We start from the raw sequence: 26,575 nt of genomic DNA, 5'->3' as shown, positions 1-26,575 counted from the left end.
AGACCTCGTCTACACACGCAACTGCTCCACGGACAACACTTTAGTTACTCCATTACACACCTCAGACCACTTTCTCATCACTCTTAACCTCATAACAACTGATACAACACGTACTCCTACACAGATTACCTTTTGGCGTAATCTACGCTCACTCTCTTCCTCTCGCCTATCCACCATGGTTTCATCTTCACTCCCTCCACCTGCTCAGTTCTTAGTACTGGACACTAACAATGCTACCGACACTCTTTGCTCCACTCTAACATCCTCCTTAGACAGTTTTTGCCCCCTTTCATCCAGACCAGCCCGCCCCACCCCATCTGCCCCCTGGCTCTCTGATGTTCTCTGTGAACATTGCTCTGGACTCAGGGTGGCAGAGAGGAAATGGCGGAAATCTAAAAACTATACTGACCTTACCTTGTATCAGTCTCTTCTCTCTTCTTTCTCTACAAATGTCTCCACTGCTAAAACAACATACTATCACAACAAAATTTTTTAGAAATTTTTTTTTCAACATTTTTAGAAAACTACCGACCGGTATCCCTTCTGCCTTTCATTGCAAAGACCCTTGAGCGAGTTGTGTTCAATCAACTCTCTATGTTTCTTGAACGGGACAAGCTCCTAGACAACAACCAATCCGGCTTCAAAAGCGGCCATTCCACTGAGACTTCCTTGCTCTCGGTAACTGAGGCACTGAGACTGGCAAAAGCAGCTTCCAAATCCTCAGTGCTCATTCTGCTGGATCTGTCTGCTGCTTTTGACACAGTTAACCACCAGATCCTCCTGTCAACACTTAAGAAGACGGGGATCTCAGGAACTGCCCTCCAGTGGTTCAGGTCTTACCTCTCTGGTAGGTCCTACAGGGTGTCATGGAGAGGTGTAGTGTCTAAGTCACATCATCTAGCTACTGGGGTTCCCCAGGGCTCAGTCCTTGGACCACTTCTCTTCTCCGTCTACATGTCATCATTAGGTTCTGTCATTCAGAAACATTTCTTCTCCTATCACTGCTATATTGATGACACTCAACTCTACTTCTCATTTCAACCAGATGATCCTACAGTCAGTGTTCGTATCGCTGCCTGTCTGACAGACATTTCTGAATGGATGAAAGAGCATCATCTTAAACTCAATCTTGCAAAGACAGAATTACTTGTTTTCTCAACCAACCCAGCACTTCATCAAAATTTCTCCATTCAGCTTGGTTCATCGACCATATCTCCATCAAGGACAGCCAGGAACCTTGGAGTTGTGATTGATGACCAGTTAAACTTCACTGACCACATTACTGCAACAGCCCGGTCCTGCAGATTTGCTTTATACAACATTAGAAAGATTAGACCCTTCCTATCAGAACAGGCTGCACAACTCCTGGTTCAAGCTCTTGTTCTCTCCAGACTGGACTATTGTAATGCTCTTCTGGCTGGGCTTCCAGCATGCACTATCAAACTCTTGCAGCTGATCCAGAATGCAGCGGCGAGAGTGGTCTTTAATGAGCCGAAGAGAACGCATGTTACGCCTCTCTTCATCAAACTGCACTGGTTGCCAATGGCTGCTCGCATCAAATTCAAGGCACTAGTTCTCGCCTACAAAACAACCACTGGCTCTGCACCAATATACCTAAAGTCACTTGTTCAGACTTACACACCCTCCAGAAGCTTGCGTTCTGGGAATGAGCGGCGCCTCGTGGTTCCATCCCAAAAAGGCATGAAATCGCTCTCACGGACCTTTTCCTGGACCGTTCCCACCTGGTGGAATGACCTGCCGATCTCAATTCGTGCTGCCGAGTCTGTAGCCATTTTTAAAAAACATCTTAAGACACATCTTTTCCAATTGCACTTGACCAATACAGAATAGCACTTACTGATCACCACAGCAACGACCAAAAAGCGCACACTCCTGGATCATATCTACGTCTCTCATCCGGATTTGTGCCTTCAGGCGGGTATGTAACATAGTTATCATAGCTACCAAAATCCAGTGTTGTGTATTTTGCGTACGTGAGTTTTTGTTGTCGATGGCTATTGCTGCGCGTTTAGCTAGAATGCCATAAAAAACCAACCCATTGGGTCACTGAATCTGCATTAACGACAACAGTTGGGGCATCAGCCTTAGTCCTAATGGGTTGCTATCATAGCTATCAAAATACAGTGTTCTGTATTTTGCGTACATGAGTTTTTGTTGTAGCTGGCTATAAAAAAAAGTGTATTGTGCTAATTAATTGAGATTTCTTACAGCTCTTACAGGTTGTTGGCCTTGTTTGTTTCGTTGCTTCTATTGCTCTACCCTTTTTTGTAAGTCGCTTTGGATAAAAGCGTCTGCTAAATGATTAAATGTAAATGTAAATGTACTTCTGCTTCAATTTACGAATATAATTCCTAGAATATGGTTGTAGTCATATTTCACTTTAAAAATAGAGTTAAGTGTATCTTCGGAACCTGTGTTTCGATAGTCTTCCTCCAATTCAGCTAGCTCAGCCTCAAGATCCGTGCGACGCCTGAGCTTGCCCCTTTTACGAGACGACTGATACGAGATGATGTGCCCTCTTATCACAGCTTTAAATGACTCCCACAAAGTGGAGTCTGAGACAGCCCCATTATCATTAATGAGCATAAAATCTGCAATCTTGGTCGATATATATCCACTAAATGTGTCATCTAAATATAGAGAGGGGTTGAATTTCCAGCTGTATTGAGGGGTATAGAGCTTGAAGTCGATCACCAGTGAGAGGGGAGCATGATCAGAGATTAAGATACTATGGTAAATTGAGCATATTACATTCGACCTAAGTCTAGAGTCAACCAACATATAGTCAATTCTTGTGAAACTACCATGCAGAGGGGAGAAAAACAAAAATTTCAGTTCTAAGGGATGCTGATGCCTCCATATGTCAACCAAGTCCAGAGATTTGGCAAGGTCATTAAGGACAGAAACAGATTTCAGTGTTGGGGCCACAGACGAGGAGGACCTGTCCAGTACAGGGTCAAAATAACAATTAAAATTGCCACCGATAATTATGCTGTAATCATAGTATTCTGAGACAAAGTTAAATATTTTACAGAAAAAATCTGGGTTATCGAAATTTGGGGTGTAAATGTTTAGAAGAATTAAAGGAATTGAATTGACAGGGCCCGTGACGAGTATGAACCTCCCACCTGGATCAGTAGTCTGCGATTTGAATACAAATGGGATGGTTCTGCGAACAAGAATGGCAACCCCCCTCGCCTTGGAGGAAAAGGTGGATTGGTACACCTGAGAAACCCACGCAGATCTTAAACGCCTCTGCTCTGAAGGTTGGATATGGGTTTCCTGCAAAAACACAATATCCGACGACGGATTTTAAATGTGAGAATACTTTACCTCGTTTAAGAGCACTACCCATATAATTCCAGGTGGTAAAAGTGATGTGACTCATCCCAAACCCTTAGCGAGTAGATAATGACATAAAACTATGGGGAGGGACATAAGATATAAGTGGCATATGCCAAACTGAAGGCTGGCAAAGCAACATGTGGCAGAGACAAAAAAAAAAAAAACGGATAAATCCCCCACACTACCCAAACCCGCTGAAGGAACAAAGCGGTACATCCCACTAGCTAACAAGGAGGCTGCCGGGTAACAGAGCTGGCCAAACTACACACAGGAAAGCCCACTTACCACGGGGCCCCGTGAGCCTCCCTAACAGATTAAGTAAGGTTTAAGTTGCACCCACAAAAGGTGCTCATTGTAAGCGATACAGAACACACGCTGGTGATAACAGGTGGAAGGGTGTAATCAGTGCATTATATCCAAAACACCCAACTTAAGAACATAAGGGACACATCCCATAAAGGAGAGTGTGTATATGAAAAAGGTGAACAAATAAATTAACACAAGTAGCCGGGAATGTCAGTCGATGTGAATACAAACAGAGGGAAGAAAATTAAATTGTCCCAGTGCTGGATTTATGTAACCGAGGAAGCACACTGTGTGGAACCCTATTTGAACACATCGCGTTGCCTTATGCTAACGTTACATCAATGACCAGACACACGCAGAGATAGTGATATATAGAATATAGGGATTAAGAGACATTTGCTGGAGCTATAGTATTGGCAAACCGTTCCGCTTCTGCTGGTGACACAAACATCTTCGATGTGTTGTTGTAGTCGACATGGAGCTTGGCAGGAAAACGGAGGGAATATTTAGTGCCAGCTTCAATTAGCCGCTTCCTCACATTTGTATAGGCTTGCCGCTGTGCTGAGACTTCCGCCGTGTAGTCGGGGAAAATGGAGACTCTCGCACCGTGATAGTGCAGGGGTGCATGTTGACGGCTAAGTCGCAATATGTCGGTCACGTCCCGGTCGTTGTGGACCTTGGCAATGATGATCCGTGGCCGCTCATTGGGCTGTGGCTTCGGTTTCAGGCTACGGTGGGCACGGTCTATTTTAATGGGTCTGCTAAAGTTATCTTGGCCTAGTAGTTCTGGGATCAGCTTAGAAACAAAGTGAGTAGGGCTGCCTTTCTCTTCCCCTTCTTTAATGCCCACGATCCTGACGTTGAGTCTGCGGGAGCGGCCCTCCAAGTCGTTAACTTTGGCTTTGAGGTGATCGTTAGCCACCTGCAGCTCGTTGCACGTAGCTTCCAGAGCAGTTATGCGACTGTCAGTAGCAGACATGGCTTTGTCAAAGTCATCGAAGCGGCGCTCAGTTTCATGATTTTTTTTCTGAAGCGATGATAGCGTTGCTTCAATTGCATCGAGGCGATCCTCCAAAGATTTCTTCAGGCTATCGACGAGAGAGGTGATTTTCGCAAGCTCAGCCCCGTGGTTAGCAATGCCAGCTAAAATAGCCTCGCTGCTAGCGGACGATGGACTTGTCTTGGAAGCATCCCTCTGACTGTCATCTTTCTTCGGCATCTTGACAAAAACCCACTTAGGACAGGGTACAGCACAGTTTTATGGTTAAACCAGCGTGTGACAATGTTAAAGTGCAATGATATGAAAGTAAAAAATGGGGAGATTCACGGAGCACCTCGGAAACACGTCTACTCCATCACTGCGCACGAGCGCCCCCCAGGTAACTTTTTTTTCTAAATTTGTTACAGTGTAGGGACCTCTGGTGATTTGCAGTAATTGCAGAGAATGTCTGTGATCTTAATGCCGTGCGACTCGGCCATATCTGTAATTTGTAAAGTAAAAATTACCCCGCAAATAACCTACCATATTTCGCCGAACACCGAGGTCCTGTGATAATAGTCCTGTGCGACTCGACATCTCTGTGATTTGGCCAGGATTAGGCGGCTCGTATATAATTTTTCCAAGCTTTTTTTCTTCCTGTGAGCCTTTCTATCTTTCATTAAGAATAAAGTCTGCATTCATAATGCGCACCGTTATACTCTCACTTTAGAATGAGTATCATTTTGGGAGTAATCTGATTGAGTGGTGTGTTTAATATTAACATCAATACTGTTCTTAATGAAAAAAAGAACAGAACAGTACAATGACAAGCTTGTTTAAATAGGCGCTTTTACATTTAATTTTGAAACTAAATCTTTTGCCGTGTCAGCTGCTCACTCGTGATAAGTGAAATTTGACTCCTGCCGCTGGTCTGAGCTCAGTTCATGGCGTCTGTTCGCTAACTGAACGAAATTATGTTTATTTATTAGGCTACTGTAAAATAATCAAAACGATATCAATGCCTGTTTATAATTTCATACAGCTTTATAACGAAGTCTTGACATCATACCCGGGGAAGTCCGTAGATTTGAGTAAAATCACAGGCTTGCTTATCCTGTGCGACAGCGCCACGCAAAACTCAGATGTGGGGGATTCATTTCAGAATCACAGAGATGCCTAGATAATACTAATCCCGTGCGACTAGTGCTTTAGATTCTGTTTGTAGCTGGTACTAAAGTGTTACGCAATCTGACAAGTGGACTATGCTAAATGCAGGTATAACTGGGGTCTAAAATGACTTTTTAAATTTATTTATTACAATTTTTAACCCTAACCGTCACTAATGAAAGGTTTTTTTTTTATATAAACGGTTTTCCAGAGTGTGACATTAACCAGTCTAACCTGTCAATTCCTGTAAAGATTTGAACAATTTAGTTTTCAGATATTGCTTATAGGGACTTTGTTGTTTTTTTTGTTGAGATTGGGCTGTTGCATGTGACTTAATTTTGTAGGGGGTGCTATTGAGCTGTTTTGCCACGCCTAGTTCTGAAATGCAGATTTCCACCACTTCTCATGTGCGACGTTTCATGAGTTTGTGTTTAGGCCCTCAAATGCAATTTTGAAGATTAGACCAAGCAATTCCAATAGGGTCCTCACACCACCTCAGTCCTTAGGACATGTGCAATTATTATTTTTTAACAGTAATACCATATACAGTATATTCTGAATAAAATCAAGCTATCAAACTAGATCTAACTGAACACCTACACATTGCCATCCATTCAAAACAGGAAAAGTTAGGAATTTTGAACTGTAAACATTATGTAACAAAATGCAGTTAATTTTAAGCATTAGTATGACTCTTGTTTTTTTAAGAAATGTATTGATATAATTGTTGTATAATGCCAATGTTGGGGAAGCTACTCTGAAACTGTATCTTTACAAGCTACTTGTAAGTAAAAGTAGTTAAGTTACATTCAAGCTACCATTTTGACAAAGTAGTTAGCTACACTACAAGTTATGAGCAAAAAGTAGCTACATTGAAACTTACACAATGACAAATAACTTTGAATAATTAATGTTATACTAGTTGGGGTTTCAAGCAACATAATGCAATTTCAAAGAGTATAGTGTGAATTCAGGTTGATTGGAACACTTTTCCCCCAGGCATTTCAAAGGCAAAAACTGTCAAAATCATTTGATTTTGTAAACTATCCGAGACACACAATAATGTAATATAGTCAGTGTTGGGCAGTAGCGACGATAGCTTAACTACATTTCAGTAGCTCAGTTACTTTTAAAACATGAGTGACAGTTAGGGTTAAAAAAAAACAAAAAAAAAAAGTTATTTTAGCCCCCAGTTACACCTGTATTTATTATGGTCCAGTTATCAGATTGAGTAACACTTTAGAACCAGCTACAAACAGGATCTATGTGTGGGGGGCATAAAGCCACAGGTAGAGACCAAAACCCCTAATTTGGTACCATTGAGAACAGAGGTCCAGGTTAGCAACTGGAGCTTGGCAAATAAGTCAGAAGCTTTGCTTGCCTTGGTTCAAGTCAAGCACAAACTTGGAAAAACAGACAGTTGAGTTATGAAGTTTAATAAAACTACTGAAGTCACATGACAAGGTTAACTTCTCCACTAGACACCACAGTTTGCCCACTAGAGATGGTCTTGACATCGACATCTCTTCCTGGAAAAGAAATGGTAGTCGTTTAAAAAGAAACAAAAAACGGGTTCTCACAGTTCCTGAAGTCCGTTTACAACAAGCACTCACTTTTCCTAGCACAGCTTTGCTCACAGGAGCCAGAAGAGGGATGGCACACTGCTGTACTACAGTGGATGAAGATCTAACAGAGGGGAAAAAGGGTTGACACAAAAGAAAAACCCTATAAAGATGACTAATATTAAGGATTCAGGTAAGGCTGCGGAGCATACGGTTTCCTGCAGAGGAGCCAGTGATGCTGGATCCACAAATGTGAACATCTTCACAACAAAGCGCTTGTAGTGCATTGGGAACTGAAGACCAGAAGATCCAGCCACTGGAACCAATGTGGTCAGATAACGGTCATCCTGGTAAGGGCATCTGAAAAGCAAAGAGGCAGTCAGAAATGCCTTACAGCTCACTAGATGGATAAAGACTGGCCTTACTCACCCATCGACCAGAAGGTCCCACTGGGGTAGACTGAGTGGACTGGGGGTTGATGTCGCCCAGCAGCGTCCCAGCATTAGGACAATGTTGGGGTCGGTCCTCTCCAAGATGCGCACCTCAACAAACACAGGCTCCCGCAGGACTTTTGTGACTGGATAATCAGCGTCACCGTAGTAGGATGTGTACGCCTCATCCCCTGAGGAAGAACACCGGCGTTTGACTAGAAACAGCTGCAAGAGCTTTTTTAAAAAAAATACTTACACATAATTGAAACAGACACTTGCCTTCTGCACAGCCTTTGGTGACACATTGACCATTTGCCAGTCTAAGCTCCACCCTGAGGGGTCCAGGAGCCGCTACTGGGGGAGGTGCGGGAACGGTGTTGACCTCCACAACTAGAGCTTCCACAGAAGTAGCAGAGTACCTACACTGGAAGAGAAGCCTAGACAACAAACAGTCAGCTTGTAGCATGTTTTAAGGAATAACTTATGGTAGAGCATTTAAAAAATAATAATAATAATAATAATAATAATAGCCTACTCAAAATGGCTGTCCCTTGTGATGGAACCAAGTGGTCCAACACCCACTTCATACGAGGAGGTCATTCGGTTTTCATACACCACATATCCACTGTCCTCCTGCAAATAGTAACTGTTGGCATCCAGTCCATTCAAAGCCATGCAGAACAGAATCACAAGCAGCTACTCACCATCATGCTTGTGCCACATGCAGTGACAGGGAACTGGTATATAGCAAAGGAAGGTGTGGAGGCCACAGGACTGCAAGTTGGGTCGTTTCCACCTAGGAGATGGACTGAATCCAGGCTCAGTCGAGGTAGCGTAACATCTCTAGCAACCACTACCACAAACTGACCATCTCTTATACATTGCAGAGTCACTGGAACAAGGTACAAGAGCAGGTTATTGCAGAGGAGCAGTTTAACACGAACACCTGTACACTGACTCACTCTTACCTGCCTTCCCATAGAAACACAGCTGTCCGTTAAAGCAGCAGTTGAGAGCCTCACACTCAGCACCACTGATACCAGGTGGGCCACATTGGATCTGCTCATAATCAGCTACAGCACATTTGTCAAGGGGCTCTGCCTGCACCACTGGCTGCTTAGGCTGAAACTGCTGAGGAAACTGTTGATTGGCTTGCTGTTGAACCTGCTGAGGAATCCGTTGACTAGCTTGTTGTTGTTGAACCCGCTGGTCAGTTTGCTGTAACATCAGAGCTTGAGGGTTCTGGGGCAGATTACTCCACTGTGGAACAGCATGACAGAAAGCACAAAACCACACAGACAGTGCCAGAGATTGAACAGCACACCAGCTTCCTGCCATTGTTCAACAACAAATCACACTGTTGAGATGCTGCCCTTTGGTATTTTTGTATTCTACAGATTGTGGCTAATCAACAATAATCCCTCCCTCTTCATTAACAGTCATGATTCTCCAGACTTGCCAAAATGGGAGCTTACGCTACCAGAAATTTCTTATTGGTTCTCAAAATTATACATGTGATGTTTCTTGATTCCAGTTCGTCAGATTTGTCATTGTTAAACTCAAATAAAAAAAGGTTGATGCTTAGGTTTGCTACTGGAGCTTGCCTAAAGTACTTTGGGATGTTTGGTGCATTTTGCTTTGCTCATAGACATGTAAAAGTAGTAATGCTAGTTACTATTTCAGCAATATCTTTATATGACAGAAATAGTAAGAGTAGTCTGTAGTTCCAAATTTAGCAACACACTCACAAAACTACGTAAGCACTTCTCCTCGGGGCAGTCCCTGTCTTCGGGTTGAAGTGTTCTACAAGCAGAAGGGAGGTTTATATGGACAGACCCTCGGCTCCTTGACTATGACACGGGACACAAGTCTACTCTTATGTACTTAGAAGTGTTAGGGAGTAACTAGTTACATGTAACTAGATTACATCATTTAATTACAAAGTAAATGTAACTGTAATCAGTTACAATTACTGAGAAAAAAATTGTAATTCAATAACAGATACTTATGAAAATGTTAATTATTACAATGGTGAATAAGGTTTAGGTATAGTAGCCCAGAGTTGCAAGTGCCTTGAATTTGATGCAGGTATTGGCAGGCAGTGCAACCTGATGAAGAGAGGTGAAACATGCGCTCTCTTAAGCCAGGTGCACACTGTGTGATTTTGGCCACGATTTGGCCGTCTGGGACAAATTTAGCAAATCCTAAAAGATTCCTCTGATCCTAGGCTAAAATCTGACGTCTTTGGTCGTTAGTTTGACATGTTCACCGGCAGCCGATTAATGAGCGCTGCGATCAAATTTTACCTCAGACGAAATTCTGGCAGTGTCAGAAGATTTGGCACACAATCCTGCAGTGTGACTTCTCCTACGACGACAGTCAAATATCTCCGTTTTTCAAGACAAACTATGACCAAAACGAGAGCTAGAGATTTCTTTGTAGCCAGCATTTCAGCCCCGCATGTAATGCAGCTCACTGTCACTGAACGCGTCATTCATTGATGATAAACTTCTGGTGAGTTTTCTTGCGCGCGTCCGTTTTTAGCGCGCCTTAACTATCGTGCAGTCTGACATTAATGCCAACTGAGATCTTACAGTGTGACATGGCGATCATGTTCGTACAGTCTGACAAGGGACATTCGCAAAGGATTTTGAAAAATCGCACAGTGTGCAGGACCCTTTAGGGTGGGAAAATTATTTTAAAAAATTTGTATTTCATAAAATGGAAGTTAACATGCATGTACTTACGTGTAACCCAGGGTAATCCTGGCCACCACTATACAAATTAAAAGTAAAAAATTAAAATTAAATAAAAAGTTAAGGGAAAGAGAAAAGAATAGGCTTGTTCAAGCAATGCGCAGACCGATCGGCGGGTGACTTGAATCAGTGCATGCAGGTTAGAAATTTTGTCTGACTTGAGGCAGTGCCGATGGCACGTGACTGTGACGTATGTCAACAAAGTACCCCGAGAGCAATTCGAGAGCAGTCGGCTCATGCAGCTTCTCAAGTGTGGCTGCACCAAGCGACAACCTCCCGCGATCTCTCTTGAAGCCAATACGGAAATAATGTAAACTGCAATTCCTCAACTGGCTCCAGAAGGGAGCAGAATCTCATTGAGCCCCATGTTAAAATTCTCAACTTTAAAGCAGAAAAAAACATGTTTACAGCCTGGTACAAATTGTGGTTTTGGCTTATAAGGCTAATTTTTATCTTCATGACTGTAGGGGGGCATAACTGTGAAGGGGGTGAATTTTTTTATAACTCATTCGTTTACGTTATATAAAGCCTTAAAGTTCTGCATAATTAAGGGCGTGGTTACAAGTGGATAGCCATTTATCTGCCGTCTATAGTCAGTGCGTCACCTCAGCTCCGCGCTCATCCCGTCTTTTTGCCTATTTTCTGTTATGCGAGAGTGACGCGCGATGACTCGCTCACAAGATGGCAACGCCCAGCTCGCCCCTACTTTAAGCTTCAGAACGGCTTATCGGAATCCTATGGGTGACGTCACGGACACTACGTCCATATTTTTTTACAGTCTATGGGCTGCACATGGCTGCACAGGCTCTGATGACGACACAGCTGATCCACGATTGGCTCGATTCACCGCATGACAGCGATCACGTTCGTTTTGTGTTTATTCTAAAACCTTCTGTTCCACTAATGCTCACAAGTGATTTTTTTATAACACTAAAACCTCTTTTCATGTAGTCCCAATGCAATATTTTCATGTTTATTAAATTAAAACTGATAAAAACTGTAGACCCCACTTCCTTGATAATGTAGGTTTATATGTTGAACTTTATTCTTGTACAAACAGATGCTGCAGTACATAAACTATTATGTCTTCTTAAACATCTGTGTATTTGAGAAATATTGCATTTATTTAACTTCAGCTGTGATAAAGTATGCAAATATAGTGCGAGCGTTACTACGGAAAGCAGAAACTGTCCGATTTCATGTCTTCGTTTGCAGCTCCTCCCCGCCTGCACAAGGCTACTCTTGCCGATCGGATGCATCCAGCCGCAGCCAATGTCGAACACACCCTAACCTTGTGCATCAATTAAAAAAAGTTACACATAGGTCCATAGAGGACTGTCCATGTTTAAAAACTGTCATAAAAAATGTATCTTGGGAGTACTTAAGGTTGGTCCCATTTTAAAGAAGACCAATGGCAGATTATTCAAGTCAAAAAAGTTCTAATAAGTAAACCCAAAACAAGTTATAGAGGGTTAAGTTTATGAATATAATTTATTAATACTATATAAAATATTTTATACAAAATACAGGTTGTCATATAATTAGAATATCCTCAAAAAGTTGATTTATTTCACCAATTCTATTCAAAAAGTGAAACCTGTATATTATATTCATTCATTAAGCACAGGCTGATACATTTTAAATTATTATTTCTTTTAATTTTTTAATTTTATTATATTTTAAAAGCCTAATTTTCTGCGTTAATACAATTTAATAAAATAATCAGCTAACTAACTTTGTTCTGTTTTCAGCTCACTCCAGTCTAAACTAAATTATTTTAGGCTGTTTATTTTTCGAGACAAGATGGCGCCGATGTTCCTGGCAGGCTGTCAGTCCCTGAAACTTCCAAGCGTGTTTGTAACTTACTATGTTTTTTTAATTGCCTTTTAAATCATGGAATTTTTAATTCGCCTGTTGTCTTAAGCCAAAGCGTGTCTCCTGGGCTAGTTAATGGCCGGCAAACTCTGCTGAATATTGGATTTTTGGCTGATGGACAAACACAGTTAGTCCCGGGACTCCTCCGCCACTGTTGACGTCTGAGCCGCCCTTCCTTCGTCGGGTGCAATGCTTGCCGCTGGAAAAGAAACGATCACGTAGAGGGAAAAGAGGTGGTTTCGCGGTTAAAGTTGCCCAAGGAACTGGAGGAGATAACGTTACTGGTTTCGAGCTCTGCTTTGTGAGATGGCTCTCCATGGAATCGTCATATACCTGGAATGTCCTGATTTTCCATACTTTTACTGGGTGATAACAAGTGCTTTGCTCACCACGTCTTCGCCTCGGCGGGGTAAGATTATGTAATATTAAACCGCTGCATCGGACCAAACACACGGATGCTGATACAATAAAGCTGAAGATCGGTTTGATCGACGCGAGGTTAGTGATGAATTAGACATTAAATGACTTTTTACTGCACAAGGCAGACTATATGTTCATTACTGAGACATGGACTACAATTGGGGACAGTCCTTTTTCTGAGCTCACACCACGGGGCTGTAATTTCTATAATACACCTCACTCATTGGGACGAGGATTAGAACTGGCGTCTATATTTAAAGATAAGTTTAACTGCAGTGCAGACTTGCAGTTTTGCAGAATTGCAACTGGAGAATATGCTTCTTTTGAACGACAGCTGCTTTTACTGGACATTGGACATATTTACAAGCCTCCAAAAGCACAGAAAGACTTTTAGTAAATTTGTTTTTTTTAGGTCAAAAAAATTTGTCAAAATTTGATAGACTAACCATTTTAGGAGATTTTAATATACATGTGTGCTGCCCAGATATTGCAAGAATTTTTTCAACCTGATTGACTCTTTTGACCTAACACAATTAGTTAATGGTCCGACTCATATGCAAGGCCATACAGACTTGGTATTAACACATGAACTTCCTACTGAAGATTTAGAACTAAATGACCCTGTTCTCTGACCACAAACCTGTACTTTATCCCAGACTCACAATTCTGTGAAATCTTTGCCAATATATTCTGTAATATTTTCTGTTATATAGACCATCGTTTTTAATCAGTTTGAACAGCAGTTAGGAGAAATTGTAAGTAGATTAAAACCTACTGGGTCAGTTATTGATTTGGTTCCTCCATGGTTTTTGAAAGAACTTTGAGGCTATTGGACCTAACATTCTTCAGATTGTAGATAAAAGCTTAGATACAGGGGATTTTCCTAACATGCTGAAACAGGCCTTTGTTCAACCTGTACTTTAAAAAAAAAACCTAACTTAGATCTGACTGATTTGACAAATTTTAGACCAGTTTCTCATACATCTTTTTTGTCAAAACATTTTTTTATAACAGAAGTTTTTCTAAAACAGAATAAGATTGGTGAACTTTATCAGTCCGGCTTAAGTATCATTCCACGGAGACAGCCCTTGTAAAAGTTTTTAATGATTTACTGCTGACTGAGGATGCTGGTGATTCAGCAGTGTTAGTTTTATTAGAAACTAACTGTTGTATTAGTTTTATTAGAAACTAACTGGCCTCTAATTTCTTATATCTTAAGGAAAACAAGACAGAGGTTGTAGTGTTCGGACCCAGAGCACCGTAGAGTTGAATTTTGGCCTGAGAGTTGAACGTTAAAGAATATGTTAAAAACTTGGCATTATTTTTGATAGCTCTCTGAATTTAAACATACAGATAAATTATGTTGTAAAGTCTAGCTTTTTTCATCTGAGAAATTTGGCAAAGATGAAATCCTGCCTGACATTTAAGAGTATCGAAATTTCTATTCATGTTCTCATATCTTCAAGACTGTAATTATTTTTATAAAGAAATTAATCGAGCCTCTATTGTACGGCTGCGGAAGGTCCAAAATGCTGCTGCGAGATTATTAATGAATAGGGCTGCACGATTAATCGAAATCGATCCGCAATCGCGATTTGGCTTGTGTGCGATTATGAAAGCTCAAAGGCTGCGATTTTAATTAAATAAATAAATGCCCAGTGTGTTAGCGAAGAGCGGCTCTGTGATAAAAGCTGCTCCGTCTGAAAGACTGCGAGTTTGAGTCGCTTATAACGTGCGTTTGCAAAAGGCAACACGAGTCAAACATTTTCACAAACTAGTGAAGCATACATAAACCTGTTCAACAAAAGACAATGTTTAATGGCTAACATGTTTTACCTCACTTTATATCGTCAGTCGAGTGTTTGCGAGCTGATGTGGCTTCTCATCAAAGTGAGGCAGACGATGCGTTATTTGTATTCTATGTCAATGAGCACTGCATTATAATACACTTTATTATTATGGACATACCCTTGACCGCTTGAAGAACTCAAATACACCATATTTTGCTGCAGTCGTGTTTATTGTCGTCATGTTTAATCAAAGCGTCTCTATCTTCTGTTTACACTGCGTTAGCTTCACTTCACTTCAGGGATTTCCTGAAAATGAACGTCAATTACTTCTCTGAGGCAAAATGTGGCGTTTTCCGCTCAAGGGCGCCCTCTGGCTTTCAGTATGAATTAAAAACGTTTGGGTAATCAATAATAAGAAAATAATGCTTAATACAATTTAAAACTTAATTAACTTAAAAAATTATAAATTTGTTGGACAATCCATGTTTTTCTTCAGTGTACAGGAGTTTGTTTTCCCCACAGTGGATGCACAAGAAGTTAAATTTCATATTAAAGACAGACTTTAACTCCTTAGGCTTAGACCTTTTTAATGTTTTTAGTCATAGGCTGTCTGCATATTAATAGGTAACCCAGCAGTTAAAAAAAAAAAAAAAAAAGTTTTCTGTAAAATATTACAAAAATAATAATAATTAGTATTATATTGTTATATTCTGACGTACTCTTTTTTTTATTTGTAATTATGAAAATGTTATTGTTATGGTACTATTTCTTATTTAAAAAATATTTTTTGCAGTATAATAATCATAATAATTATTAGTCACATTAATATAAAAACACAAAATGTTATATACACACACTTTTCATTTGTAAAAAATTATAATAACAATAATCGCATTTTAAATCGCAATCGCAATTTTACCCAGAATAATCGCAATTATATATTTCCCCCAAATCGTGCAGCCCTATTAATGAATATTAAAAACACTCCTCCCCCTATTGACAGAAATAAGAGAGGGAGTGGAAGATGTGAGGAAGGATTTTTCAGCCGGGACTTTTTACTGCGCCAAGTCAAAGTACTCTCAGAAGTGCCATTCCGCCATACATTATAGTTCTCCTTTTTAATCCGCTTAGAAAAGTGCCACATTTTATTTTGTGTCACCATACTTGATCGTTCAACTATTCGTGCAACTGTATTTTAATGGGGAAAACATAGAGGTGTTTGGTCGCTTATAACTTGATCTCTGTTTGGTACCATAGTGAATGATCTGGGTATAGTGGGCTAAGCTAAATGATATAAAATCGTCACCACGCTTCAGAGAGATTAAGTGCGCACACTAAGACGAGAGAGGGATGTATCAACTAGGGCTGCATGATTAATCGAAATCGAACCGCAATCGTGATTTGGGTAATGTGCAATTATGAAAGCTTAAAGGCTGCGATTTTCATTAAATAAATAAATGCCCAAGTCAAACATCTTCACAAACTAGTGAAGCGTTCATAAACCTGTTCAACAAAAGACGTTTAATAACATATTTAGCTCACTTCATATCGTCAGTTGAGTGTGTGTGAGCTGATGTGGCTTCTCATCACAGAATGAGGCAGACGATGCATTTTTTTATAGTATTCTATACAGTGATGGTTTGGAAGTGTTTTCCCTCACAATGGATGCACAAGAGATTCATATTTCATATTAAAGACATAGACATTGAAATTGATTTCAACTATAAAATGAAATATTGTAATGGTAATATTTTTCTAAAATATTTTTTTAGCAGTAATAATAATCATAATTATTATTAATCATATAAATAATAATAAAAAAAATTATAATAATCGTATTTTAAATCGCAATTTAACCAGAATAATCGCAATTATATATTTTCCCCAAATCGTGCAGCCCATCAACTCGTCTTAGTAAAGGGAATAACATAGTTTAATATGAAAAAGCGGTGAAGTAACCCTTTAAATGAACTTGTTGCTTTACGTTTATATAGCCTGTTGTGGAGTGAGGGGAACGGTGTTTATGCCTATTTGCATTATTGACGCTATTTAACACAATTTCTGAATGTAATAATAAAAATACGAAGGCTTTCTCTCAAAAAGCAATTTTATAGTAGCGTATTTTTAACCATTTAGGAAACACTTTAAATACATTCATTTCTATCTTTAAACCAGCTCAGGTTTTCCTTTCGTTTAATACATTTGGATAAAATCTTGTTAAATCCAGCAATCTAGAAAAAAAATTGTAGACCTATGGCAAATACCAGACTCAGCTATTTTTTTTTTGCATAAAGAAAACACTGTATGTATTTATTATTACTATTATTATTATTATTATTATTATTATTATTATTATTATTATTAATAATAATACTTCTATAGACTAAAACATTTTTTGTATTTAAAAAAACCTGTTATTTTACCAGTATTTTTTCGAATCAAACCTGTTTAGGAATGGTAATAATACAGGAGGAATGTATGTATGAATTCTGCGCGAGGGAAGGTGTTTTTTTGTTTTTTGTTTTTTTGAAGCCCTGGTTTTAGACCATTTTTACAGCAGGGCTTGGAACTGTCTCTTTTCCTCGGTAAAAACGACACAAAAATACATATTTGTAATGCATACATGAGTAGACGAGACCAGACTATATTCCAAATGAGCTAAATTGCATAAGCATTTCCCATAAAGAACATACACACAAAAAAGGAGTGCTCAGCTCCTGATAGCAATACAGATACACACGTGCACAAGTATATATCAGTGACGTGTGGTGGTTTAAAATGATAGGGTAAAGTCCTAAAAAGCTTATGGTCTATGTGTTTTATAAATATATTCTCAAAACCTATTTCAATATATTTAACAGTGCTTTCTATAGCCTATATTACATTTTTGTATGGGTGTAATAATTAATATGAAATTATTATTAGGCTATGTAAGTGTTGTGGTTTATTGGGGTCGAATGGTGAATAAACTACTGTGATTTTTAATATGTTTTTATGGATGAACTGGTATTATATAGGCAAATTATTTAACTGTAGTGATTTTTAACTTATGTTCATAAATTTGTGCTAATACACAGCACAAGAGTTTTCAATGAGATATAGATTATAATATCATCATGCCTGCATTTAAGTGGAGAAATCTTTATGGTATAAGGTAAACTTAACATACAAGTGAGCAATTCTTGTTATAGCACATGAACTTTATTTAAAACTTTATTTTTTTTATAAATGTTTCTGTTTATTTGGATAGGAAAAGACAAAACAGAAAAAACTGAGACAACATACATACAATGCAAGAATAAAGTGCTTGTAGCTATTTGCACAACCAGGGCTTTTATAGACTGCAATTTCATAGACCACAAAAACAAGAGTTTAAAAAATGATTAAAACAAAAAAAAGTTTTTTTTTTTTTTTTTTTTTTTTTTTTTTTTTGCTGAATTCACCAAGACTAAAGACACATGAAAACTCAGATTTTAAATGATCAGATAGTGAATTTTGCACCTTTCACTGAGAGGGCAGTCTGAGCAAAATATGTTTTACAGAATAACTTTTACACTGAGGGATCAGATCTGAGGGATAAGACCATTAAAAGATTCAAATAAAAGCTTTACAGTGAAAAAACTAACAGAATGAGCAAAACTTAAATTCTTCTATTTACAAGGTTCTTATTAGCATCTGATACAACATTTTCAAGTCACAGTTATAAAGACTTTCGGTCTAATGAATTACAGACTGTTTAGTCTGAGACCAAATTGTTTATCTGTATGATAGGCTATGTGAGTTTGAGCATGATCAAAAGCTAATATGCCTGACCTTGATCGTTTTACATGTTTTGAACATGGCTTTCAGAATTTAACTGAGAATCTAAATCTTGTATTTTTACAATAAATTATACATATAATTTATATAATCTCCCTTAAAGATCATAAAAGCTTGGCTAAACATTATTTTACAAGACAATGTATATGTTGACACGACTAAAATGAAAGATTAAAAAACATTTTTAACGACCATACATACCGTAAAGCAATAGATAAAAAAATCGGTATCATAGGCCTACATGAAGCACATTTATAGCTTTTTAAGACACACAAAGTTGAGTTTATCCTCACAATTTTGAGGTCTCCAGATGTTCTTGTCTCTATCTAGAGCTCCACAGCGCAGATTTCTGGCAGGACACGTGAGTTCCCCCTCCGCAGACCAGGCTTTATATTGAAGATCATGTCCACTGACCCAGAACCAATGACCAGCCATAAAGCGCAGGCCAGTCCACACATAAGCTGTCTGGGATGTTATGGTTTTATTTATCACCTTTGCCATAATCATCTGAGATCTTACAGTCACCAGGTCAGTGTAGTTTTGTCTGCAGTAGTCCAGAGCTTCATCCCACGTCTTGTTCTGATGCACCAGAATTGGCTCAAAGGCCTCCATACAGTAAAATGGTAGAGGCCAAGTGCATACAGCATTGTGCATTTTATAATTAGATTTTTTTACGAGGCCACACTTTTCAGTGTCCTTGTTTGGTTCTCCAGTGTCCCAATTGTCAATTTTTTCATCCTCTCCTCCAGACCAAATCCATTTATTGTTAGCACTTAAGTGCAGTCCAATCCAAAAATATGCATTTTTGACTTCTGGATTTTTAGAGAGAAGTTGTGCCTCTTCTTTATTGATGGTGGACAGGTCATCATGGTACTCTCTGCAGTGTGCCTGTGCATCGTTCCAGGTCTTTATTTTATTCACAAAAAAGTGTTTTCTGGAGACACTGACGCTCAATCCAAAGAGACTCAGAAGCACAGTAACAGCAGCCTTCATTTCTATACAGATGATCCGCTCAGGGCAGCCTTTGTGTGCGCGCAGTGGTAAACGTCTATCGTTTCTATCTCTGGTTGGCACTGACCAACCAGACAGTCAGGCTTTAGTTATTTGTGTAGCAAATATCCAAACCAAATATGCTGAAATACAGAAAACATGCAAGTGTAAAAACACTGTAGTTTTCTGGAAAATAAATGCAAAATTGTCCCTGTTTAGTGTTTTTATAGCGATTTGGTTGTCACACAAATATACAGTGTTTTTGTAGCTTTTGGAGAATCACTTTCATGTTAACCCTTCAATCCTCTATAGACGCACTGAAGAACGAGTCAACATTTGGCTAGTACATTTTTATTTTACTCACCAGACTTTACATTCAATGCAAGAATGCAATTGAAAAAAAAATATATATATTTTTTTTAGACACTATTACAAGACAAGTAAGCATTGTAATGGGGCGTTCACACCAGATGCAAATGAAGTGGATAAATTGCGCAAAGTTGGGACACATGAACATTTTCATTTGTGTGTGACGTTCACTACACATTCACGTCATGGGAGGGCATCAGAAGGACTAGTGGAGTTAAGGCTGCTCTCGCTGGGGTTAATGAGCGCTGAGTGCCGCTGATCGCCTGGATCTCGCACCTCTGAAAATGCCAAATTAAATTGCCACAGATTTTAGATTACTTTTACACAAATACATTCTAGCATGAAAAACTCTTAAAACTACATTTTGTGACAATAACAGTAGTATTTTAAATTACTCTAGCCTTGGGCTTCCTGTCCGTCACTTCACCACGTAACAGCAGCAAGCAGGCCTACATTTTTCCAGATTTTTTAAACTTGCGTCAAACGTTCAGTTCGTGCCGCAGAATGTCTATTTGTGTCTTTGCATTGACGTAACATGTAAATCACTCGTGCTTATCGCTTCATTTGCGTCTGGTGTGAACAGACTATAAGACTGGAGAAACTGGAAGAACTTGAAGAGAAACTTACTCTTTGAGAAAACAATGGAAATTCACATATGAATTCACATTTCTCTTGCGAAAATAGCATCTCCATCAGGGATGCAATGTTAATCACACCTCAGTATTGTCTTAATGTACATCTCATTCCCTTCAGCCCATCTTCTACCAACTCTTCTCTCCACATGTTGAGAGGACCTGAAATTCACGCCAAATCTATATGGGTTAATGAAAACAAGTACTTTAGAGTGTTATACATGTTTGTTTGGTATCATTTGAAACATCTCAGTGCAACTGGTACAATGGTCTCACCCCCACAGAAGTAAACCGAAAGGTTTTAAGAATTTAGAGAGATTTTGGTTACTGTGGTGGGTGTAACCTAATGTCCTCAGGTGGTGTAAACTACCTAGGCCTGGAGACTTAAAGTAATGCAAATTCATATTGCTAGCCCATGTTTCCATTTGAAAGAGGTTTCACCTCTTTTCATTCTTAACAGATTAATAGGGACTAAATACTTTTAGACTGAGTGAGCATGGGAGCAACCCTCTGTATGATTTTGGCACCTGAATAACAAGTACGAGTGTCTGGATAGGTTATTATATAAATTATAAATAATCAATTGACATTCTCACCTTAATTTAAGGTTGTGATAAAATGGATTAAATTACTTTGCCACACATTGTCCCAACTGACAATTGTTGCCTCCTCACCACCTTTGTAGGGTGAGGCTTGTAGTATTTGAATAACAAATGTCACACTTTCCCATGCAGGCCAATCTGTCGATCCATTCAAGCAAATACACAACTAACAATCTGCGTGGCATCCTGATATACAACACTTTTAAATCTGGGTTATGAATCTAGATATAAGTAAAATCTACGATTCAACCATGCTTCGATTCAGAGAAAAAGAAATTGAACTTTAATAGGCTAATAAAAATTGAAATCAATAATATTGATGAAAAAGTAGTTCTCTCGGTTCTCTTTGTTGGGCAGAATATTGATCTACTGCATCTGCGGTAGAGGTCGACTGGTAGTGGATTTTAAAGATACCGATAACAAGGTTGGACTGCACTTGCCGATAACCGATTCATTGACCTATTGTTTTTCAAATGGATGCTAGATAAATAAATAAAAATCCCCCTGAGTAAAAGAGTGCTGGACTTTATTACAAGAAATAAAATAAACTGTACAGAACCATAAAAACGTGGTAAATTACATATGTAATGAATATATTAAAATGAGAAGTTCTAACAGAAATAAATTCTACAGAAAATAATTTGAACATTATAATATTATAAAGGTTTTTTTTAGCTATAACCTAGAAACATATATGTTAATATCATAGGTAACAGACTGCAAGTCCCATTTGTAACAAGGATGTATTAGCTTATTTAGGCCATATCCACACTAATATGTTTTGGTTTGAAAACGCATCTTTTTCTCTCTGTTTTGGCTTTGTCCACACTGAGACGGCGTTTTAACTCAACGAAAACGTAGCTTTTTGAAAACGCTCTCGAAACTGAATACATTTGAAAACAATGATGCATGTTTAGTCGTGACGCATATTGTACCAATAGCTATGCATCTTTATACTGCTATTGTGCCAGTTATGTGCTATTCACTTTCAGACAGTTGCTAAAATACATTACTTTGCACACTTCATATCACAGTCCTGCAAGGATGGCAGAAAAATGATTTGCATTTGCTGTACTGTGGCAAAAAAAAAGTGAAGTTGTGTTTTAGACCAAACATAATGGGTGACCGAGTGCGACCTGGACGCATCAGTGAATAGTGAGATCTTTTGCTAAATAAAATGAACCTGACGGAAGTATTGTGTAATAACTTTATGATCTCAGTGAGCTTTTATGAGGTTTTATGCAGTGTGAATAAAAAACCTTTGGAAACTGTATATGGACTGAGAGTGTTTTTTTTTCCAAATCTATCCGGATTGATGTAGATATAGCTAGTTTACATGAACTAAATGCATTATGCAATATACAATTTACAGCATGTATTAATATTTGAGCAATACAGTAATACAATGAGACAAAAAGTCAAACATTAATAGATAAACTCATTAATTAAAGTGAAGGAACCCAAGCTTTATTTAGACCTCACTTTTTTAGACCCAACTCTTAAAGACTTGCAAAATGCCAAGTGAATCTTTGGTAACACTTGAGTGCGGGAAACGCGTTCAATATAAACTACTATTTTTCCCTCAATAAACTCCTTATTTATTTCTCATTAATAGTAAGGTAGTTTTTGAATTGTTTAATTTTAGGTATAGGGTAGGATAAGGGATGTAGAATAAGGCCATGAAGATTAAGGCATTTATTTGTGCTTTTTTTTAGAACTACTATACAGCCAATATACTAGTCACATGCATGCTAATTAGCAATTTGTTAATAATGAGAATTGAACCCTTAAAATAGTTTTACCCCATTTTTGTCTGCAATGCAGAATACTTGTAGCCTCACAAGCTAGACCCACATCAAGATGTTTGGTCTGGAAACTCACCATTGACAGGGCTCAATCCGAGGGGCGGGATAAACGGTTGTCTTTCAAACTCCCTCTGCACGCGATAGGATAGCGCTACACCAACCAGAGCAACGAAGGTGAAACAGAGCTTGTTGAAAGATTAAACATTCACCGTATCCAGTCAGCAAAACTCCGAACACATCTTCCCTTTTTAAGAATGACTTCAGTGCCGTTCTTTGTTCTTTTCTCAGAGAAAAGCTTAACTCCAAGTCTTCCAGAGTCGCGGTCAAAGCTGATTCGAAAAACAGCCGTTCGCCAGTTTCTGTGTTTACTAGAAGCACGCAAACGCAACTCGGCCGTCATCATTATGGCCCCGCCCACCGACTCTATAGACGATGTGATTGGTCCAAGAGTTAGGGGAATACAGCTCAGAAGGGTATTGAGAGTTGCTAGACGACACTTGCGGGCAGATTACATTTTCTGCCGCTAGGGTGCGTCTAGATTTCTAGGCTAGGATACTTGAGTCCTTAGCTGTCTGAAGAAGGACGTGTATATAAAACAATATGATCATAGAGAGTGTATACGCTAAAATGAATGCCAACGTTCATATTTTTCAAAACCAATGATCTTTGATGCGAAGAGATACTGTATATTAGGAAGTCATTCAACCTTAAGTGCGACAAGATTTGCCTGCATTTGCCAGATTTGCCCCTGGAGACAAATGTTGTGACGCCAAACTTATCTCGTGGAAGAACGCCATCGTGTTTACAACCGTGACAATGAGCGCTTACTAGGATCAACTAAACGCAGGATTTTCAAAAGTGAGTGAAGTTCGCAACTCGTTGCTGTAAATTGCTAATCAACTAGCCCAAAAGATCCCAGTTGTTTCAGGGGGTTCCCTGGTAAAAACTCAGGGGTAAAATATTTTTTGGTAAGGTTCCCAGCTAAAATTCACATTCTCTGTCCTATCGCGGTCCTTGACCAATGAAAGCTGCGAGTCCAGATCTTCTGCCGTCCACCTGAAGGTCTGTCTATGTGAGACGTAAGGCAAGTGACAGATTTGTAAAACTTTGTTATTCAAATACTAAAAGCCTCACACCATGTCAGGTTCTGAGCATTTTCTCCTTGTGGCAGATAGTCGGAATAGGGCCTACTGCAAGTATTTGGAAATTTTAGCATTTCTTCCCACTCGCCATTCTCAAGTAGCCTAAATGATTTTGATGTTGACTGGTGCTCTTTTATATGTTAAAGGGATAGTTTCTTTCTTCTGTTGAATACAAAAAGGTATTTTAAAGAATGTCATAACTAGATAGTTGATGGTGTTATAGATCGACTAGTGATCATGTTAACTGAGGACATGCACGTGCATATTTTCAAACCATGCCCACGGTAACATTGGTTTCAATGGATGATTAAACTGGTCTGCACATTTAAGTAAAACTTATTTCTTTGCAACACTAGTGTACAATAGGCAGATAGGTGTTTGAAGTGCACTGCCACTTATCACAAACGAAAACATACCTCAGTTTAGTTCAAATTAGCCAGTAACTAAAGCAAACACAGATTTGCAACATAATTTACGTTCTTTTCTTATTATTATCTATAAGTATCATCTTTAACTCTTTATTTAGTTTATTGTTTCAAATTGTTTTATTAATGTTTTTTTCCTGATTAAATTTGAGGCAAATTAACTTTAGATACATTTATTTGAGTTTGTTCCTAAAGGGCCATGAAACCCCGTTTCAGAAGCAGTAAATTCTCACCATAGTTTTGAAAAATGCTGCAAAAGTGGGTGTGGCTACTCTGCGGGGTGGAGGGGGACAGAGGGGACACCCAACACCGCAACAACACCAACACCGCAACCGCTTCTGATTCAGGCATTTTTATTTTACTCTTATTGAGTTGAAAGGATAAAAACTTCCCACAAATGCACACTGCAATGTTAATGCAACATATACATGGTTTTTGTAAGCTCACTGTACAAATACATCTGATGACGGATCAATTAATGCATTAAAGAGTTAAAGTTTTACGAGGCGGAAATCTGAAAGCTGCGCACGAGATTATAGATTTCACATCTGGAAAAGAGGTGCAGGCATGAATCACAGGTATGCAGATTTGAGAAAATGTGCCAATCAGACCTAATACAGAAAACGAAACAATGAATGCATTTCCTGCAACATCATTAAGAGGAAGTAGCTGCTCAGAACAATCTGAACTCTGCTGAGGTGAACGTCAGCGGACAAACTTAAACATTGAGGTTTGCGAGTCATTCACATATAATCATTAGTTGTTAGTTCAAGACGCAATGCAATACAAAAGGATCATGATTGAGGAAACAAAAGGGTGAAAACTAATATTGATGAGTATAAAATGCATTTATACATGTTCTATTATTACATATAAAAAGTAATGCTTAAAGTGACACAATGGCATGTGTTGAATGTTTGTGTATCAATGTTTAGATGTTTTCCAACCACACAAATGACCCCCCATCCCACCCCACCACACACACACACACACACACACACAGCAACAAAACCACAGTCTTCTATTCTCACGAGACACGGCTCCTTCATCAGACTGCCACTGTAATGGAAATAGCAGAATTTAGCATTTAAACACTGCCTAAAAATGATGTAATAAAAACTTAGTGAAGTGTTGCACACAGGTGTACTAAAACATTAATTTTGCACATTCACTTTAACTACAACATAATGCTATAACATTACACAAACATTACAGATAAAGTGAATATTACAAATGTAAAAGTTAGGGTTTTCTATGTGTCTGGAGAATGTGAAAGTGAAAGTGTGTTTTTGTCTATATTTGGCAGATGGAAAGCACTTTTAATAAACATAGGCAATTATAATTAAAAGTTAAAGAAACAAGGCAAAAGTCTACCCTGAATACACAGACCAAAGTTATCACGCAAAGCAAGGCAGACTTTGATTTATGGATTTTATTCATACCAATAAACCTACCTTACATTTAGAAGAAGAAAACGACCTTCAGGTAGAAAAGAAGCCTGCTGTTGTTTGTTGTTTGCAGAGGCAGTAGCTGATCAAACATGCACTTGTGGTTTTGGACTATGAGCCCACCTATTGCACAGTTTGCAGCCAACCCGTAAGAATGAAAAGTGAGAAAGAACAGACAGAAACCCCCAGAAGAGCTCACATTTCTGTGGTCAAAGTTTCCATTCCAACAGTAAGTGCTCATGTAAAAACTGTGACTTTCAGAAGTATGACAGTTGTTCTCACACCTCTAAGTTAACCCTACCTAAATATCAACAAATGGTCTTTTGACAGTTAAAACACTACAGAGACACCAAAGCATTCTGAATACATTCATTACATAAACGAGATGAATGAAATTCCTGTCTATGCTAACACAATAGAAGATGCATTAATCCACTATTAAACCTAAAATGCATCTAAATGTATCTCTTTAACTGCACACCTTTTATGCATTTTCTTTTTCTTTTATCCATTCTTTTATTGAAAAGTAATATCGTTTGAAATTAAAGCACAAAAAGCAAGCATATCTTTGATGATCAAATGATCAAAGACCACTTAGTTGTGGGTTTCCTGAAATGAGAGATAAAAGATTACATCATGATACAAATATAAGAAATACATTTTGGGGTTGTACATCCTCTTAAATGAGTTC

The 26,575-nt window shown here is 38.7% G+C and overlaps 2 protein-coding genes across 4 annotated transcripts in view; both read right to left on the bottom strand.

The window, feature by feature from the left end:
- The window catches only part of LOC137077457 (zona pellucida sperm-binding protein 4-like), a 90,924-nt gene extending 81,750 nt beyond the window's left edge, over nt 1–9,174 (bottom strand). The window contains exons 1-8 of one of the 2 annotated variants that reach the window (XM_067445243.1): nt 8,780–9,174; nt 8,516–8,703; nt 8,347–8,444; nt 8,091–8,248; nt 7,810–8,002; nt 7,593–7,740; nt 7,432–7,504; nt 7,239–7,347 (exon numbers count right to left, since the gene is read on the bottom strand). In XM_067445243.1, coding sequence (XP_067301344.1) covers nt 7,271–7,347; nt 7,432–7,504; nt 7,593–7,740; nt 7,810–8,002; nt 8,091–8,248; nt 8,347–8,444; nt 8,516–8,703; nt 8,780–9,149 — 1,305 coding nt within the window. In that variant the 5' untranslated portion in view covers nt 9,150–9,174 and the 3' untranslated portion in view covers nt 7,239–7,270. Of the gene's footprint in view, nt 1–7,238; nt 7,348–7,431; nt 7,505–7,592; nt 7,741–7,809; nt 8,003–8,090; nt 8,249–8,346; nt 8,445–8,515; nt 8,704–8,779 lie in introns of those variants that run through there. The other variant, XM_067445242.1, reaches the window with a different exon arrangement.
- A 9,048-nt stretch (nt 9,175–18,222) lies between these two features.
- nitr3r.1l (novel immune-type receptor 3, related 1-like) lies at nt 18,223–26,023 on the bottom strand. 2 transcript variants are annotated; one of them, XM_067445225.1, is made up of 3 exons: nt 25,896–26,023; nt 20,458–20,624; nt 18,223–19,604 (listed from the first exon to the last, which is right to left on the bottom strand). In XM_067445225.1, the coding sequence occupies exon 3, from the start codon at nt 19,462–19,464 to the stop codon at nt 18,724–18,726; it is 741 nt and encodes a 246-aa protein (XP_067301326.1). In that variant the 5' UTR covers nt 19,465–19,604; nt 20,458–20,624; nt 25,896–26,023; the 3' UTR covers nt 18,223–18,723. The 2 variants fall into 2 exon arrangements, with proteins under 2 accessions (XP_067301326.1, XP_067301325.1); XM_067445224.1 differs by lacking the exon at nt 25,896–26,023 and having other exon boundaries at nt 20,458–20,926.
- Nucleotides 26,024–26,575: the final 552 nt, after the last annotated feature.

The sequence above is a fragment of the Pseudorasbora parva genome, chromosome 1 (assembly GCF_024679245.1).
Source record: "Pseudorasbora parva isolate DD20220531a chromosome 1, ASM2467924v1, whole genome shotgun sequence".
NCBI classification, from domain to species: Eukaryota; Metazoa; Chordata; class Actinopteri; order Cypriniformes; family Gobionidae; genus Pseudorasbora; species Pseudorasbora parva.
This window is presented reverse-complemented; position numbering and strand designations above follow the sequence as displayed.

Excerpts from the sequence above, each read along its gene's own strand:
- nitr3r.1l (XM_067445225.1), bottom strand. The coding sequence starts at position 19,464 with ATGAAGGCTGCTGTTACTGTGCTTCTGAGTCTCTTTGGATTGAGCGTC.